Source organism: Lasiodiplodia theobromae, assembly GCF_012971845.1.
Source record: "Lasiodiplodia theobromae strain AM2As chromosome Unknown scaffold_45, whole genome shotgun sequence".
Lineage (NCBI taxonomy): Eukaryota > Fungi > Ascomycota > Dothideomycetes > Botryosphaeriales > Botryosphaeriaceae > Lasiodiplodia > Lasiodiplodia theobromae.
The window spans coordinates 246,220-258,882 of record NW_023336525.1 but is presented as its reverse complement, the minus strand read 5'-3'; the positions used below and the strand labels follow the sequence as shown (position 1 = coordinate 258,882).

Here is a 12,663-nt window from a genome sequence, read left to right as displayed (position 1 = left end):
CCGATCATATCTTGACAACACATCAAGCTTATCGCTTCTGTGAGATCCACCCCTCACTTCTGAGTTTCTTTTCCTTGACAGGGAAACCTTCCTCCGCGTAGGTAGATCGGCACGGCGCTTGCTTGACCGCCCTGCTCCCGCAACTCGTCGAGCGAGGGCGAATTGGAGCATCTCGTCAGCAGTGTCTCATCAGCAGTGTCTCATCAGCATCCTCTGCGCACACAAACACCCCAGCACACGTACCCGCCCTTCCCGTCGCTTATTTTGCCCAATCTTGCGCGGGTAGTGTGCAAATCTTGGATCCGTCGAATCAGCACTGTCGCCCTTCTCCCATCCCGCAATTCCCCGTAGCTTCCGCGACTAGGGAACCCCTCCTCCTATCCCTTGGACCGGACTCAGCCCCGCCCACTCGCGACTCATGCAAGCCGCAGCGAGAGAGAAGTCGCAATCTTCTTTGGGCCACTGGATTTCCGGCAAATTTCCATATGGCGAAGCTTTGGTCGCAATCGCAATCGTCGTTGGGCAATGTCGCGCAACGAGCTTGGCAATTTCTCGAATAGACAGGTGCACCCAAAAATAAGCTATTACGCACACCGCTTTCCTCGATGACGACGCGCGCTCAAGCAGATTTTGCACGGCCGAGCGAAGCTGAGCAAACAAGCAAAAGGAGGACCGGCCTGGCATTAAAGGACGAAGCAGCTCAGACCGCACCGTGACACGGCGGGATCCGCCTATTGCCGCAGGTCGAGTGTGGGGCGGCGAAGCAGTGGCGAGGATCTTCTGGAATCGCAGGGTTGCATTATTGTTGTTATGAGCAAGGCCGACGGAGCACCGGGAGGCGCGGGTATTTGACGGGGAAGGAAGCCGTTAGATCCATGGTGCTGGACCCTACATCCTCTGCACTGCACTTCATCCCTTCTTCGACCTGCTAGTTTCGCTTTGACTTTTGCTATTGCTGTAGCTGCTTCTCGCGCCACGTGGTGAGCACGCGAGAAAACGTTTTCACTGTTGGCCAAGCCGGGAGCGACGCGATAACACGAGGCCGAGAGTGCGATAGTGCCGTTTCGCGGAGACAGCGAAAATGGGTGGAGACAAGATCTTGACTCGTGTTCGTTAATCTCGCGCACTGATGTGGGGAGCCCCTAGCATCCTGGTCGATCCTCTCCGATCACGGACAGGGGTGTGCACTTCTTCAACAACACAAGACGTCGTCGACGAAGAGATAGTCGCCATGACGCTTTCTAAACGCCGATTCTGTGGACCGTTGCCACCCTACCACACAGACAAACTCTGCCGGCTGCTTCAGCGCAATGAGACTTTCGTTAGGCCCGGAGCCGGCTTCAGCCCCGAGCGACATTCACTGGCTGGAACTATCATCCGCCACACTTCAGGTGTTGCAAAGCCATCACGTGTCCTGCTAAAAGCTCAGCTAACGGGATCCCACCCGCGTTCCACGACATGCATTACGCGCGCACCGCAGGACGAGCCGCTGGGAGACCCTCGCGTTCTCAAACCACCTAACCTCTCTCTCTTACCCAATCGGGTAACACGCACCGCACCAGGCCAATCATCGTTACTGTGCGACATTCGCTTGTTCTCGTCTTCTCTTCCACCGCCACCTGCAACGTCTTTTCGTCAGGGCTGATCCACGTGTGCCGAGGTGCAGCACTGCACGGGAAGCCGCCGCCCGACTTGTCCGACCCGTGCCTGCAGTAGCAGAGCCCTGTGCAAATTAATCCCCCCCACTTCTGCTTGCCCTTGCATGAACTCTTCGCATGCACACGTGCACATGCACCTGCACCCATGGATGTACAAAACGTGTCCATTCCTTCAGCCACGCTAGCTTCCTACCTGTTTCATAAAAAGCGAAATCAGCCCTACAGCTGTCACGCGAAAACCTCTCGTTGCTTCTCCTCATCCGTCTTTCAGCTCCGCACATGACGCGCCACTAATGCGCGTCGTCCACGCCTCCACATGTTCTAGAAGCAACCTGTCGGGGAATTCCTCACGTCAGTCAGCGTCTTGCGCCCGTCTTGCATGAACTGGCCTTCCTCCCGATAATCCCTCCCACTAAGCCCTGTAATTCACTCAGCCCTCTAGATATGCAATCCTAGATGGCTTTGTGCAGCGTCCTCGAGGCGGGGAAGGACGCACTAGGACGGGGAGGCGGAAAATTGGCCAACACTGCAGGAGAAAGAGTCTTCAGCAAGAGAAAAATCCGGTGATAAGACAAACACCGAGAGCAAAAGACGGCAGAGAAACTACAGATACATGCCGAGCCAAGAGCTCAGCTGTCCCGTCCATCCCCACTGTTCTGCGTAGTTTCTGATTTTTCTTCTCCACGTGCGCAATGCCAAGTGGGCTCTCCGAACAAAAAATTCGGACGAATCAGCGCTACCGGTATACGCAGCGCCTCGACGGCCATGCCGTCTGCACCGGACCACCATCTCCACAAAATGACATGCCGTAGGCCCATTAGTTTTTTCGCCACAGCCTTGCCCGTGCATCAGCCGCAAATAGATAGAAAAGAGGGCGTCGCCGGCCAAAAGGCATTCACCATCGCCGATCTCGTGTCAAAGAGTCAGGAGCGGGGGCGAAGAACTCGTATCCAAAGAAGAAGGAAAAGGGGAGGAGTCAGCACCACCGCCTCATCGTGTGAGAAGCGTGTCATGGAATAAACCACCATCAACATCACCCTTGATCCATCTCTTCAGCCTCAGTCTCAGACTCCAGTCATGACAAGACCACCCTGCTCGCTGCCCCCACCCTCGTCACAACAATGTCGCTAGTGAGAGGAGGCGTGGTTGGGCCCCAACTCAGGGGCTGCTGTCACCAGCATTGTTCCCTTCATCCGGAGCGCCAAGCAGAGTTGAAGTGCTAACTAATGCCACAAGGAGGGGCACAAGCGTCGGAGATTCATCAAACATAGCATCAAAGCTTCCTCATCCTCGAACATCATCTCAGTCCAGCAAATTCCTTCACGGGAAAGTCCATTGGAACCGTTCATAGCTGATGCGCTCTAAGGGAAGGAGCATCACTATCAAAACTAATCTTGTTGTGGGTAAACTTTGAGCTTCCTTTGAGCTTCCTTCGAGCCAGACGCGCTGAGACCTGATCTTGGATCCATCCAACGAGGCGAAAAGTTGCTACGCGAATGTGGCTTCTGCAGCAAAGGTGCTTCTGAATCTGCCAGTTTGTTCATCAGCGCCTCAGCGGGCATGCACTAAGCATTCTTTCAAGATTACAAGATCATCTTCTTCGTTCCAGTCTTTGAATAGCGCTGTCAGATGCATCAGGAGAAAGATTTCCATTTTCATAGATTGGAAAAATTGCCAACTACGATGCTCTCCGCCATTAACTTGTAGCCCATTATGAAACCTTATTTGCCTCCGCTCAAAAAAACTCTCTCTTCCAAAAGGAATGTGCATGGCTGATACCTCTCAATAAGCCTTACGCCGAGATCCTGCCTTCAATACTCTCTTCCCCTGTATTCGGGTTTAGAGGGGCAACAGCAAAGGAGAAAGCGGCGATGCCATTCGGTTTTCCAAATTGCAGCGACCCTACGAGTGAATACGCGTTGGACGGTGATCGGTCCCCAGAGATGAAGATTGACTGCTTCTCTTGAAGGAGGAACCAGATGAGCACTTCTACCAAGAAGCTTCAGTTTCGAACGTAGATCTACACCAATGATTCTAGAACCAAGATATGTCTTTTCTAGCACCGCGGCAGGGCGAAGCCTCGCTCAAACGGCAAATAAACTTCTACCTACTCAGCCCATAGTGAAGCCATACGATCACTATCATTCATCAACACGAACACTCAAGAGGCATGCACATGCAACAAAAGCCGTTGAGTATGGTTTTATAACTTTATGTCCGTCTCCCCTCGTCCCGGCCTATCCTAACCGATCCAACCAGTTACCTCATCCAGGCCCAAGGAAAGCCCACAGTCATCAGTACGAGATCCTCTGATAGCTCCAACCCACGGATGGGAAGGAAAAGCCAGAAAAGAGAAATCTCTCACAGCTTCTGGCATGCAGAAAGCTGTAACCCTCCAAACGACGACAAATCGAAGGAAAAAAAGAAATTCGCCCGCGCCACTTCCTCGAGCGCCATCCAAAATGTGTGTGATTCCCAAAACAAAAGAAGCACAACAGAAATGCCCCAAAAGCAATCCAGTCTATGCATGAACGCCGACAATAGAGGTGAATGCGATAGGGTGTGATTTGTACTGTGTTTGGTTCAATTGAAAAAGCGAAATAGAGAAAAAAGGGGGGGGAAGGTTTAAGACTGCTGGGCTGAACAAAAGCAGTTGGTCTTTGTGTGTATCTGTGGTATCCGATGCTTCGTCTCCTCCGCTCAAAAACAACGGATCGTCTCATAAACAAAAACAAAAAAGCGTACTCCCAGGTGGTTGTGCATTCACATGCAAAATAGAGCGGCGAAGTAAGAAAGCCGAGAAGATGGAGCGGAGAGGTGATGACAAAATGTCCGCAGGAAACTGGTGCATGAGAGGACGGGGACAGACATCTACACCCTGTCACCCGCAAAGTCCCAAACCTCACAATCGTCTTCGAAAAAGCCCTCGTCAGGCTCGGTCACCTCGTCAATGTCCTTGCGCTTGAGACGGCGGCGTCTGGTGGTGACGACGACCTGCTCAACCTCCTCATCACCTTCGCGCAAAGCGAAGTCGCTCACCATGCCGGCAGCGCCTCCCGGACCTGGGCCGTTGCCGTTGATGTCAAGGCCGAGGTCGTCGGAAAGAGGGTCATCATCATAAGCGTGCGAGGACGGAAGTGTGACCTTGGCAGAAGGAATATCAGATCCAAAAGCCCAGATGCCATCGTCATCAACGTGATGCATCGCTCCAATAACCGAGACTTCCTGCTCTGCTTCATCTTCAACATGGGCCTGGGCAGGAATTTCGTTGACGAACAGGTCAATCCGCCTGTCAGTGTGGAAAGGCTGGTAAGGTGTATTGGTCTCGATCTCTGCAGTCGCCAGAGGGTGAGCCATCATACCCTTTGCTTTAGTCCCACCAATGGCAGGAGCCTTCGGTGTCCAGTAGGACTCTCCAGACTTCTCGATCCCAGGAAGCGGCGCAGCATCTTCACCCAGCTTAGAGGTAAGATACGCCAGCGTAGCAGGAGCGATCGGGCTATCTCTAATCGGGTTCAGACTGTACTCCACGAGCTTCTGCTTGGTGATACGCGTCTGGGGTCTGCCGTTCTTGCTGCGAACCTCCTTGAAGTTGACCTTGTGGATCGTCAAAACACCCCCGGAAACGAGTGCAACGCGAGGATCACGATACTTCGGGTTGATTAACCAAGCGACAGACGATGGGTTAACGCCGTTGATCAACAAAGGCAGTTGAAGCTTATTATCGCTTGCGTGCTTGAGGTTACTAGCAGCACCGCCAATCGACTTCCCGATTCCAGCAGCAACAGCCTTTCCGCCCTTGGCACCGGCAGCAGGAGTCATGCTGAGGTTGCTCAAGCTGAAACCGGATCCTACACTGCCACCACGGTTGCGGACAGAGCTGAAGAAGGGCTTGGCCTTGCCGGTAATGTTTTGAGCAGCTGAGCCGATGATGCCGCTTCCTTTCGCTGGCTGCTCTTCCACAACTTCTTTCTTTGGCTGTTCATTCGGCTTGCGGACACGTCTTGGCGGAGGCCACTGGAATGCGGACGCCGGCATTGGGTACATATGCACAGTTCCTTTGTCCGTCAGAATTGCCAGCCGGCGGGCACTGGGCGCAGACCACGCAACATCAACGATATTAGCGATAGTCATCCGCGTGAATTTTGCAACCTGCCGGACGTGCGACTGTGAGGACCTGTTTCCACGCGTGCCACGAGAGCTGGTGTGATGCATGCAGTTCAAGTCCCAGACGAACTGATTGTCTCCCTTTTTACTGAAAGTCATCAACATCAGCCCACTGGGTGAAAAGCTCAAGAAGCTACAGCCGAGGGGTGCCGTGAACGTGGTGAGCGGCTGAAGAGTGCTCCGGTTCTTCGGAGAATCGGCTTCGGCCATCTTCTGCATGTCGAAGATCGAAACCAAAGACGGCTCGTTGCTGGATTGTGGAGAGGTTTGATTGTGACCATGAGTAGGTGGGAAATACGCCTGTCCTTGGTTGTCGATGGGCATTGTACCATTCGGATGCTGTTCGCTTGCGGGCTTGTTGCTCCAATAGTTCTTCCACGCCTGCATGCCGGTACTAGCAGCCCACTGCATACCCTTCATAGCTTGCTGAGCCACCTCCCGCGAAGCATTTTTGAAGAAACTATCCTCAGGAGCATCGACTTGACAGTTCGCGGAAGGAGGTGGAGGCGGAGCGTGAGTGCTCATCCCGGGCGGCTTTGGTTGCGAGGGTGACAGCAGAGTGGCTCCGTTAAGGGAATACAGCGAAGACGATCCTGGAGGTACGACGGCAAGCCAGCGCTCACTGAGCGAGAATAATGGGTTACCGAAAGAAACCACATTTTCACTCTCGAGGCTGTTCAACTCTGTCGAGCTGGCTGAGCTGGGAGTTGGGGTATGCTCGCGGACTTGTACCGTCGTCCAGACCTTGCCGATGCATCTGAATGACTCCGGGTGGGCTTCTTCATGCTTCGGAGAGAAGACGAACACCTCTCCGCTGCACCCTGAAGCGACAACCACGAATTTACCCTTGGCGTCGATCCGCAGATCACCTACCGGAGGCGGAGCTTGAAAGACAGGGCTGTCCAATGGCGTGGTGAGGGGCACCGGTGGGGCTTTGTACAATGTCGCGACATGCGTGCCCTTTTTCAGGGACCATATCTCAACGGTCGTCTGATAGTGGGTCACGTCTGCCAGATTCGTATCGCCCAAAGCGGAGGCTGGACGAGTGGGCGGGCTTGACGAGCCTTCGTTCTCATCGGTGCAGGCGCCAGAAGAAGAGCCACTTGAATGACGGGTATCCTTTACACCATCCAGGAGAGGTCCGTGAATGACAAGTGCGACTAATGGACGATCGTCTGCACAAGGGTCTGCCCCGCCGGACCACTGCACTATCTTTGCACCTATGACGGCGCCTCGTAGGCCTTCTATCCGCCCCAACACGTTCATGTGCGACGCTCTGACATCGAGGACATCAAGACCACCCTCATAACCCACCAAGAGTGCATTCTGTCCCAGGCGCGAAGACGGTTTATCACCAGCCGAGTCGAGAGTATCAAACCCGCAGAAGTAACCATTTGCTCCCGGTATCAGCTCGCCCTGCGGGCCATCCAGACCGAAGTCGACGTCAGGAAGACCGTAGAAATGTGACTGCGGTTGGTGTGGGAGAGGCGGGTGCTGTGAATATTGCGAGAACATGGAAGCACGGCGATCCCGCGGCGGCGACTGGCGTGGGGAGACGCCTAGCCTGCCGCCAAAACTGGGATAGTGGTTCGGATGGCTCATCGGCCGGCCCCCGATGGTAGGTGGTGAGTTGGAGACGCCGAAGTTCTGGCCGGGAGAGCCGCTTATACTTCTCCCATTGGGTGGGGCTTGCCCGGCAAAGAACGGCAGCGACTTTGTCCACTCGCTGGTATAGTGCGCAGCAGTGCTCGTCGTAGTACCAAAGGCGGTGATGAGGGGCGAGGTCGCTGTATTAGGGGAAGCTTGGTATCGCGTCGCAGACTGCGGAGACTTTGCTCTGTTGGGCACGACGTTAACAGAGGACTAAGGCTGAGGGGAAAGGTGTCGTAGAGCTGGAGTGGGCGGGCCGTGGGCGGTGAAGCAACAGCGTTATCGACCACGTTTGCGCAGGCTCTCGCCAGTTCTACGGCTTTGATCCAGCACGAACACACGGCCCATGATCGTTGTCGACCAGCCGACATTTGTCGCGGAGAAGCAGGCTCCCGAGACGTCGGCCACATAACCCTGACAGCCCCTCACACTCGATGCCGCTGGGGTGACTCACATCTCTCTGGGGAAGATGCGCGTAACGCGCTCCCCATGGCGGTCTCTTCTTCCAAATTCATATCGCGATATGTTCCGCCCACGTGTCTGCACGGTGTCGACGCCTCGCGACCGGTTGCGTTGGTGCTGCTGGTATAGGTATCCAATTCCAGGCTGGGGGTTCGAAAGGGCTGCGGCGTTATCAGGCGATGAGGGCATGAAATGAGCTTCGGGGGTTGCGGGAGAGAGAGCGGGGGCGCGAGCGCGGTGGTGGTTTCGGTGGTCGAGAGCGAGCGGCGGTGTCTGGCTGCTCGCTGATGCGTTGGTATACCGAAGCTTGGACGCGGCGCGGTTGCGTGGCGGGGAGACGTCACCGGCGGTGCCTGAGACAATGGACGACGGCGGCGTGATCTGGCCTTGTGCTCGGTTTCGCGCGTGCCAGAGCTGCTTTCGGGGCAGCTGTCTTTCGTCGCGTCTCACTCGAACGCTGGTTGCGATACGCGCCGAATCTGGCTGTCACGGCGGAGCGGGTCGGCGGGCGGGAGTGCTGGGTCACCGGCGAAGTCCGAGTGCGATTCGGCCGGCTATGCAAAAACAGGAGGGGTCATGAAGCGCGCAGACGGTATGCGGAGCTCCAGGCGAAGTTGTTTATGGTGCGGAGAGCGTTGGGAGCGGGGCAAGTGAGTTGTTGAGGCAGTACCTCTGGTGTGTAGCTGCGCTGATACGGGGAGTATCTGCGAGCTGCATGCCGACGGCGGCGGGAGGGGGCATCAGCGCGGGGCCATGCAGCGCTCCACGGCCGGCCTGGTCCCACCCTAGCCGCCGCACGTGAGGCGGAGCTTTATCTTCGTCATTTCGCGGCCTCGCCCATGTCACGCCCTGCTTTCCCCCCTCGACAGCCGGCACGCCAGCGCATGTCACGAGGCCCCGACACGCCACTCACCGCCGCCCAGCGCCACAGCCTGCGCTCAGAGTCGGCCGCTCCACCCCGCGCAGCATGACCCCTGGCCGTGCCTCGCTCTGCGCCTGCTGACTGCAACGTCAGTAAGGAGCCGCTGATCGGTGACGCCCACTCTCACGGGATGAGCTCTTGCCAGTCTCCTTGCCGGCTAAGGATGATCCTTCAACAAATATTGGCTCAGTGCATTGCCAGCCAATCACAGCTCCGATCTAGAGCACATATTTCCCTTTTCGTCACCTTGTAGTCTGTTAATAGTACATGTTTGCCCGTGCCGACTGCATCCGACGGAGCTTCAGCTGGCCTTGAAACACGAAGCGAATATACGTGCTACCATATTATCGCCTTGCTCTCCATGCATGCAAGCTTCAGCGGCCAGCCCGTGCCGTCCGCCCCCTCCCCATCCGCGTCGTCATCCGCAATTCCGCTCAACTCCAGCTGGCAATCTCCCGTATCCGGGGTAGACGATCAGATCACCACGTGTCCGGTGACCTTCCAGAAAGACTGGTAGCCTTATCTTCGCTCACTTTCCAAGGGGCTCTCTCTCTCATTTGCATTACCTATCAAAGCCGTATGTAGCCGTACAGCCAGACCCAATGTCATATTTCCTTACTCTATCCTTGGGATCGGTCGCATTTCGAACCAGCCATTTCCCCACTTCCACTCTACCGGGTCTTCCCAAACCCTATCATTCTCTTTGGTTAATCAGCCATCGTTCGAGGCAGCAGATTCCGTAGAAACGGTACCCTCAGCAGGGGGCAACTGCTCCACACAGGTGGTCGTCTCCGCAGAAGCGGTACCATCCGCGCTATCTGTGTCCTTCGCACCGACTGGCGTCTTCTCTGAATTGTTCGGTGGCTTCAGCGATTTCGACATCCCGCCATAGGGCTGTCCCGCCTCTACGAAGGGCATATTTTCTAACCTTCGATCGCCCCACCGCACCGGGATGACAGAAATGCGACAGAACTCCTCATCGCAGCCGAAGCGGACTTGCCAGTGGAAAGGCTCATCGATCGACGAAAGCTTGAAGCCGCGGATGTGTGGTGAAGGGCCATCTTCAGTGACGCCATAGGCACGGATCTCTTCGAGACTCAGGTCGTCCCAAGCCTTCTGCATGACGTAGCGATAATCCAGAGTGATGCGCTGCGTGAACAGGTTGAGGGCGTAGGTCTTTGCATCGCGAGAGAGCCGGAAGGCTTTCGTGTAATGCTCAATGGTAGAGAAGCCGTTGACTTTCGGGTACTGATCGTGTATGCCGAAATCAAACTGCGACCCTCCATACTCCACCAGAGGCTGGTACTGAATAAGAACGACATAGACAGCGTCGCTCTGTTGAGCATGTTGGGAGGTCTGTGTCGTCTGAGCTACAGTGGTGATTTTATCAGGAAGAGCTGGTTGCTTGTGCTGAGGTGTGCCAGCGCTGACGTTGCCGTTACCGCCGGCGTTCTGTTCATAGCTTCCTCGCGCATCCTGAATGCCGCCATCGTTTGCAGTGCGTTCGTCCGGTGCAGGGTCGGAAGGCAGGCCAGTATATTGTAGCGGCAAGAGATGGTTGGCTTGTTGTTGACGACGCGCTACAGCAGGATGCGCTGGCTGGGGCTGTCTCAGCGCTGCATCTCTCCTATACTGGACGCTAATCGGATCGGTTCGCTTTGCATGCATCAATCCGATGAATTCCACGTGTGTGAGGGTACAGTAGTGAACGCAGACCGTCTCTTCCACCTGTGTGCTATTCAAGAGCGCCATTCTCTATGCAGGCTGTCACAAAATCCACTTACATGATGCTTGTCAACACTGGGAGCGAGGGTAATCTCAGCCCTTCCAGCAGGGTCAGTCAGCCAGGCCGGCATCGGTGGTTTCTCAGGCTGCGGGTCCATGATAGGCTCAGACATGTAGTCGTGATCGGTCTACTCGTGCAGTAAGCTTTGTTGAAATCATGGAGACAAAAGCACTGACATGAGTATTCGCAGTTGGGAAGCCGCAGGTGGGTTCTTCGGCGGTGTCGCCCTTCGTTGGCGGCGTGGGAGAATCGACCTCCATCTATTAGGTTATCAGCGCAGTACACAACGATATTAAGGAAGGTCCTACTAGGTCGCTGAGGGGGAAGTCGCTCGACGCGCCATCAGACACTACTTCCGCGCCGGGCGGCATGGTTTTTGTCGGGAAAGCTCGGTTGAGGGCGGGAGGCAGAGCGGACGTTGTGTGGTTGTGTTCGGGAGGTGATGATCGAAAAGGGAAGAACCGCTGCCGCAGGCGATCCCTCTGCACCTACCGTCTGTACAGCCCCCTCTCGCAGCCGATGGCTAGCGCAAAGAATAGCAGGGCTTTAGAACATAGCGTAACTATGCCCCAGCTCTGCCTTAGAAAGATATGTGTGTAGCTGAAACTGTCCGGACGTGTATGTTAGAATCAAAAATTCGACATTCTCGTCCGGACGATAGCTTCAACCACCCATGACATGAGCAAAAAACAAATCCACGCTAGCCATCGACTGCAAGAGGGGACTGTATGTTCCGCGCAACGCGTTAGCGGACCTACACAGGCTGAACGAGGTAAACTTCAAATTATCCTTGACATTTCGATCCGCAATTATACTGATGTACCCCACCGATACCCGTCGCCAACAACGCCAAAAATGCTCGTTCAAATTCGTAAAAACATACTTCAAGCCGCAGCCGCTTCTCCGTTGGCATCCTTGGCCGATCCACCGCCACAGACGCTCCCAACGAACTCCTTGTAACGGAACACATCCCCACGGCCCAAGCCGCCTTTGCCCTTCTTTCCCAGAGCCCTCCGGCCTCTGAAGCCTTCAACGACCCTCTCAATCTCCCTCTCTGTGAGTCTGTCTCGGCCTGGCTCTGGAGCTGTGTCCATCAACGCCTCCGTCAACTCGGCAACGTCAATTTGGCCATCGTCCTGGTCGTCGAACGCTTCGAAAGCTGAAAGAAGCTCCTGCTCCCTGCTCATAGGTGCTAGTAAGGACGCCATCATGTTGAGGTAAGCGGCGAGGTTCAGCGACTGCGGTTGCCCGTCGAAGTATGGAGCAATGGAGGCGGGTCCGTTATCGAGGCCAACCTGGGAGAGGGCATCCTGGACGTCTGGAGCATTGATGCTGCCTTTGTTGTCGCGGTCCAGCACACTGAACGATTCGCGCATGCTGTGTAGTAAGGCCGGAGGAATATGGGCGAGCGGGTCACTACCACCGAGGTACGACGCAGCCCTGGACCCAGGTATGGGCCGCTGAGGTCGACGCTCGACAGGCGGGGAGGGAGGAGGTTTGACGGTACTCGTATCGGTGGTCATCGTGATGTTGCGTTGGGCCGCAGGGCGTGTTGGTGAGGCTGGCAGGCCTGGGCTCACGGTTGTCTTGCGAGTTGTCAGGAACGGGCTACTTAGACTAGGCCTGTCAGAAGTCTCCGCTGCGGATCCATGGCCTGACTCGTCGGCATTAGCGCCCGCACCATCGCCGTTATTACTGCGGGCGGTCGATGCTGAGCGGCGGAAAGGACTCTCGCGTTCTTTTGCAGGTGACAGCCGCGATGGTGTGGTTGGGCGAACATCAGACGGCTTTGGCGGCGAAGCGTTCGGCGAGCTTAGAAGTGCGGAAGGAGAGTTGGTTTCGAGTTTCGAGCCTGGGCGACGGAACGGAGAGGCGCGGTTGGAATTGGCAAACAGGTTTGACGTCCTGAACGGGCTCGGAGGGCCAGGTGCGGACGACTGGGGGCAGGTCAGTTAAAAACAGATCAGAAGCACCGATCCAAGGCTTCTTACCATGTTGCGGTATGTGAGGATCAGAGC

General features: G+C 55.7%; 3 protein-coding genes across 3 annotated transcripts; all 3 read right to left on the bottom strand.

Annotated features, from left to right (window-relative positions):
* Positions 1–4,529: 4,529 nt before the first annotated feature.
* On the bottom strand, positions 4,530–8,126 carry LTHEOB_11185 (uncharacterized protein; the record flags this gene model as incomplete). Its single annotated transcript, XM_035507913.1, has 2 exons — positions 4,530–7,662; positions 7,930–8,126. 2 exons carry the CDS (start codon positions 8,124–8,126, stop codon positions 4,530–4,532), a joined length of 3,330 nt encoding a protein of 1,109 aa, XP_035366761.1.
* Positions 8,127–9,570: 1,444 nt separating this feature from the next.
* On the bottom strand, positions 9,571–11,016 carry LTHEOB_11184 (uncharacterized protein; the record flags this gene model as incomplete). The annotated part of the gene is made up of 4 exons (XM_035507912.1): positions 9,571–10,587; positions 10,644–10,772; positions 10,822–10,905; positions 10,954–11,016. 4 exons carry the CDS (start codon positions 11,014–11,016, stop codon positions 9,571–9,573), a joined length of 1,293 nt encoding a protein of 430 aa, XP_035366760.1.
* Positions 11,017–11,529: 513 nt separating this feature from the next.
* LTHEOB_11183 (Calcium-binding EF-hand) lies at positions 11,530–12,639 on the bottom strand (the record flags this gene model as incomplete). Its single annotated transcript, XM_035507911.1, has 2 exons — positions 11,530–12,582; positions 12,637–12,639. The coding sequence occupies 2 exons, from the start codon at positions 12,637–12,639 to the stop codon at positions 11,530–11,532; spliced, it is 1,056 nt and encodes a 351-aa protein (XP_035366759.1).
* Between the last annotated feature and the right edge of the window lie 24 nt (positions 12,640–12,663).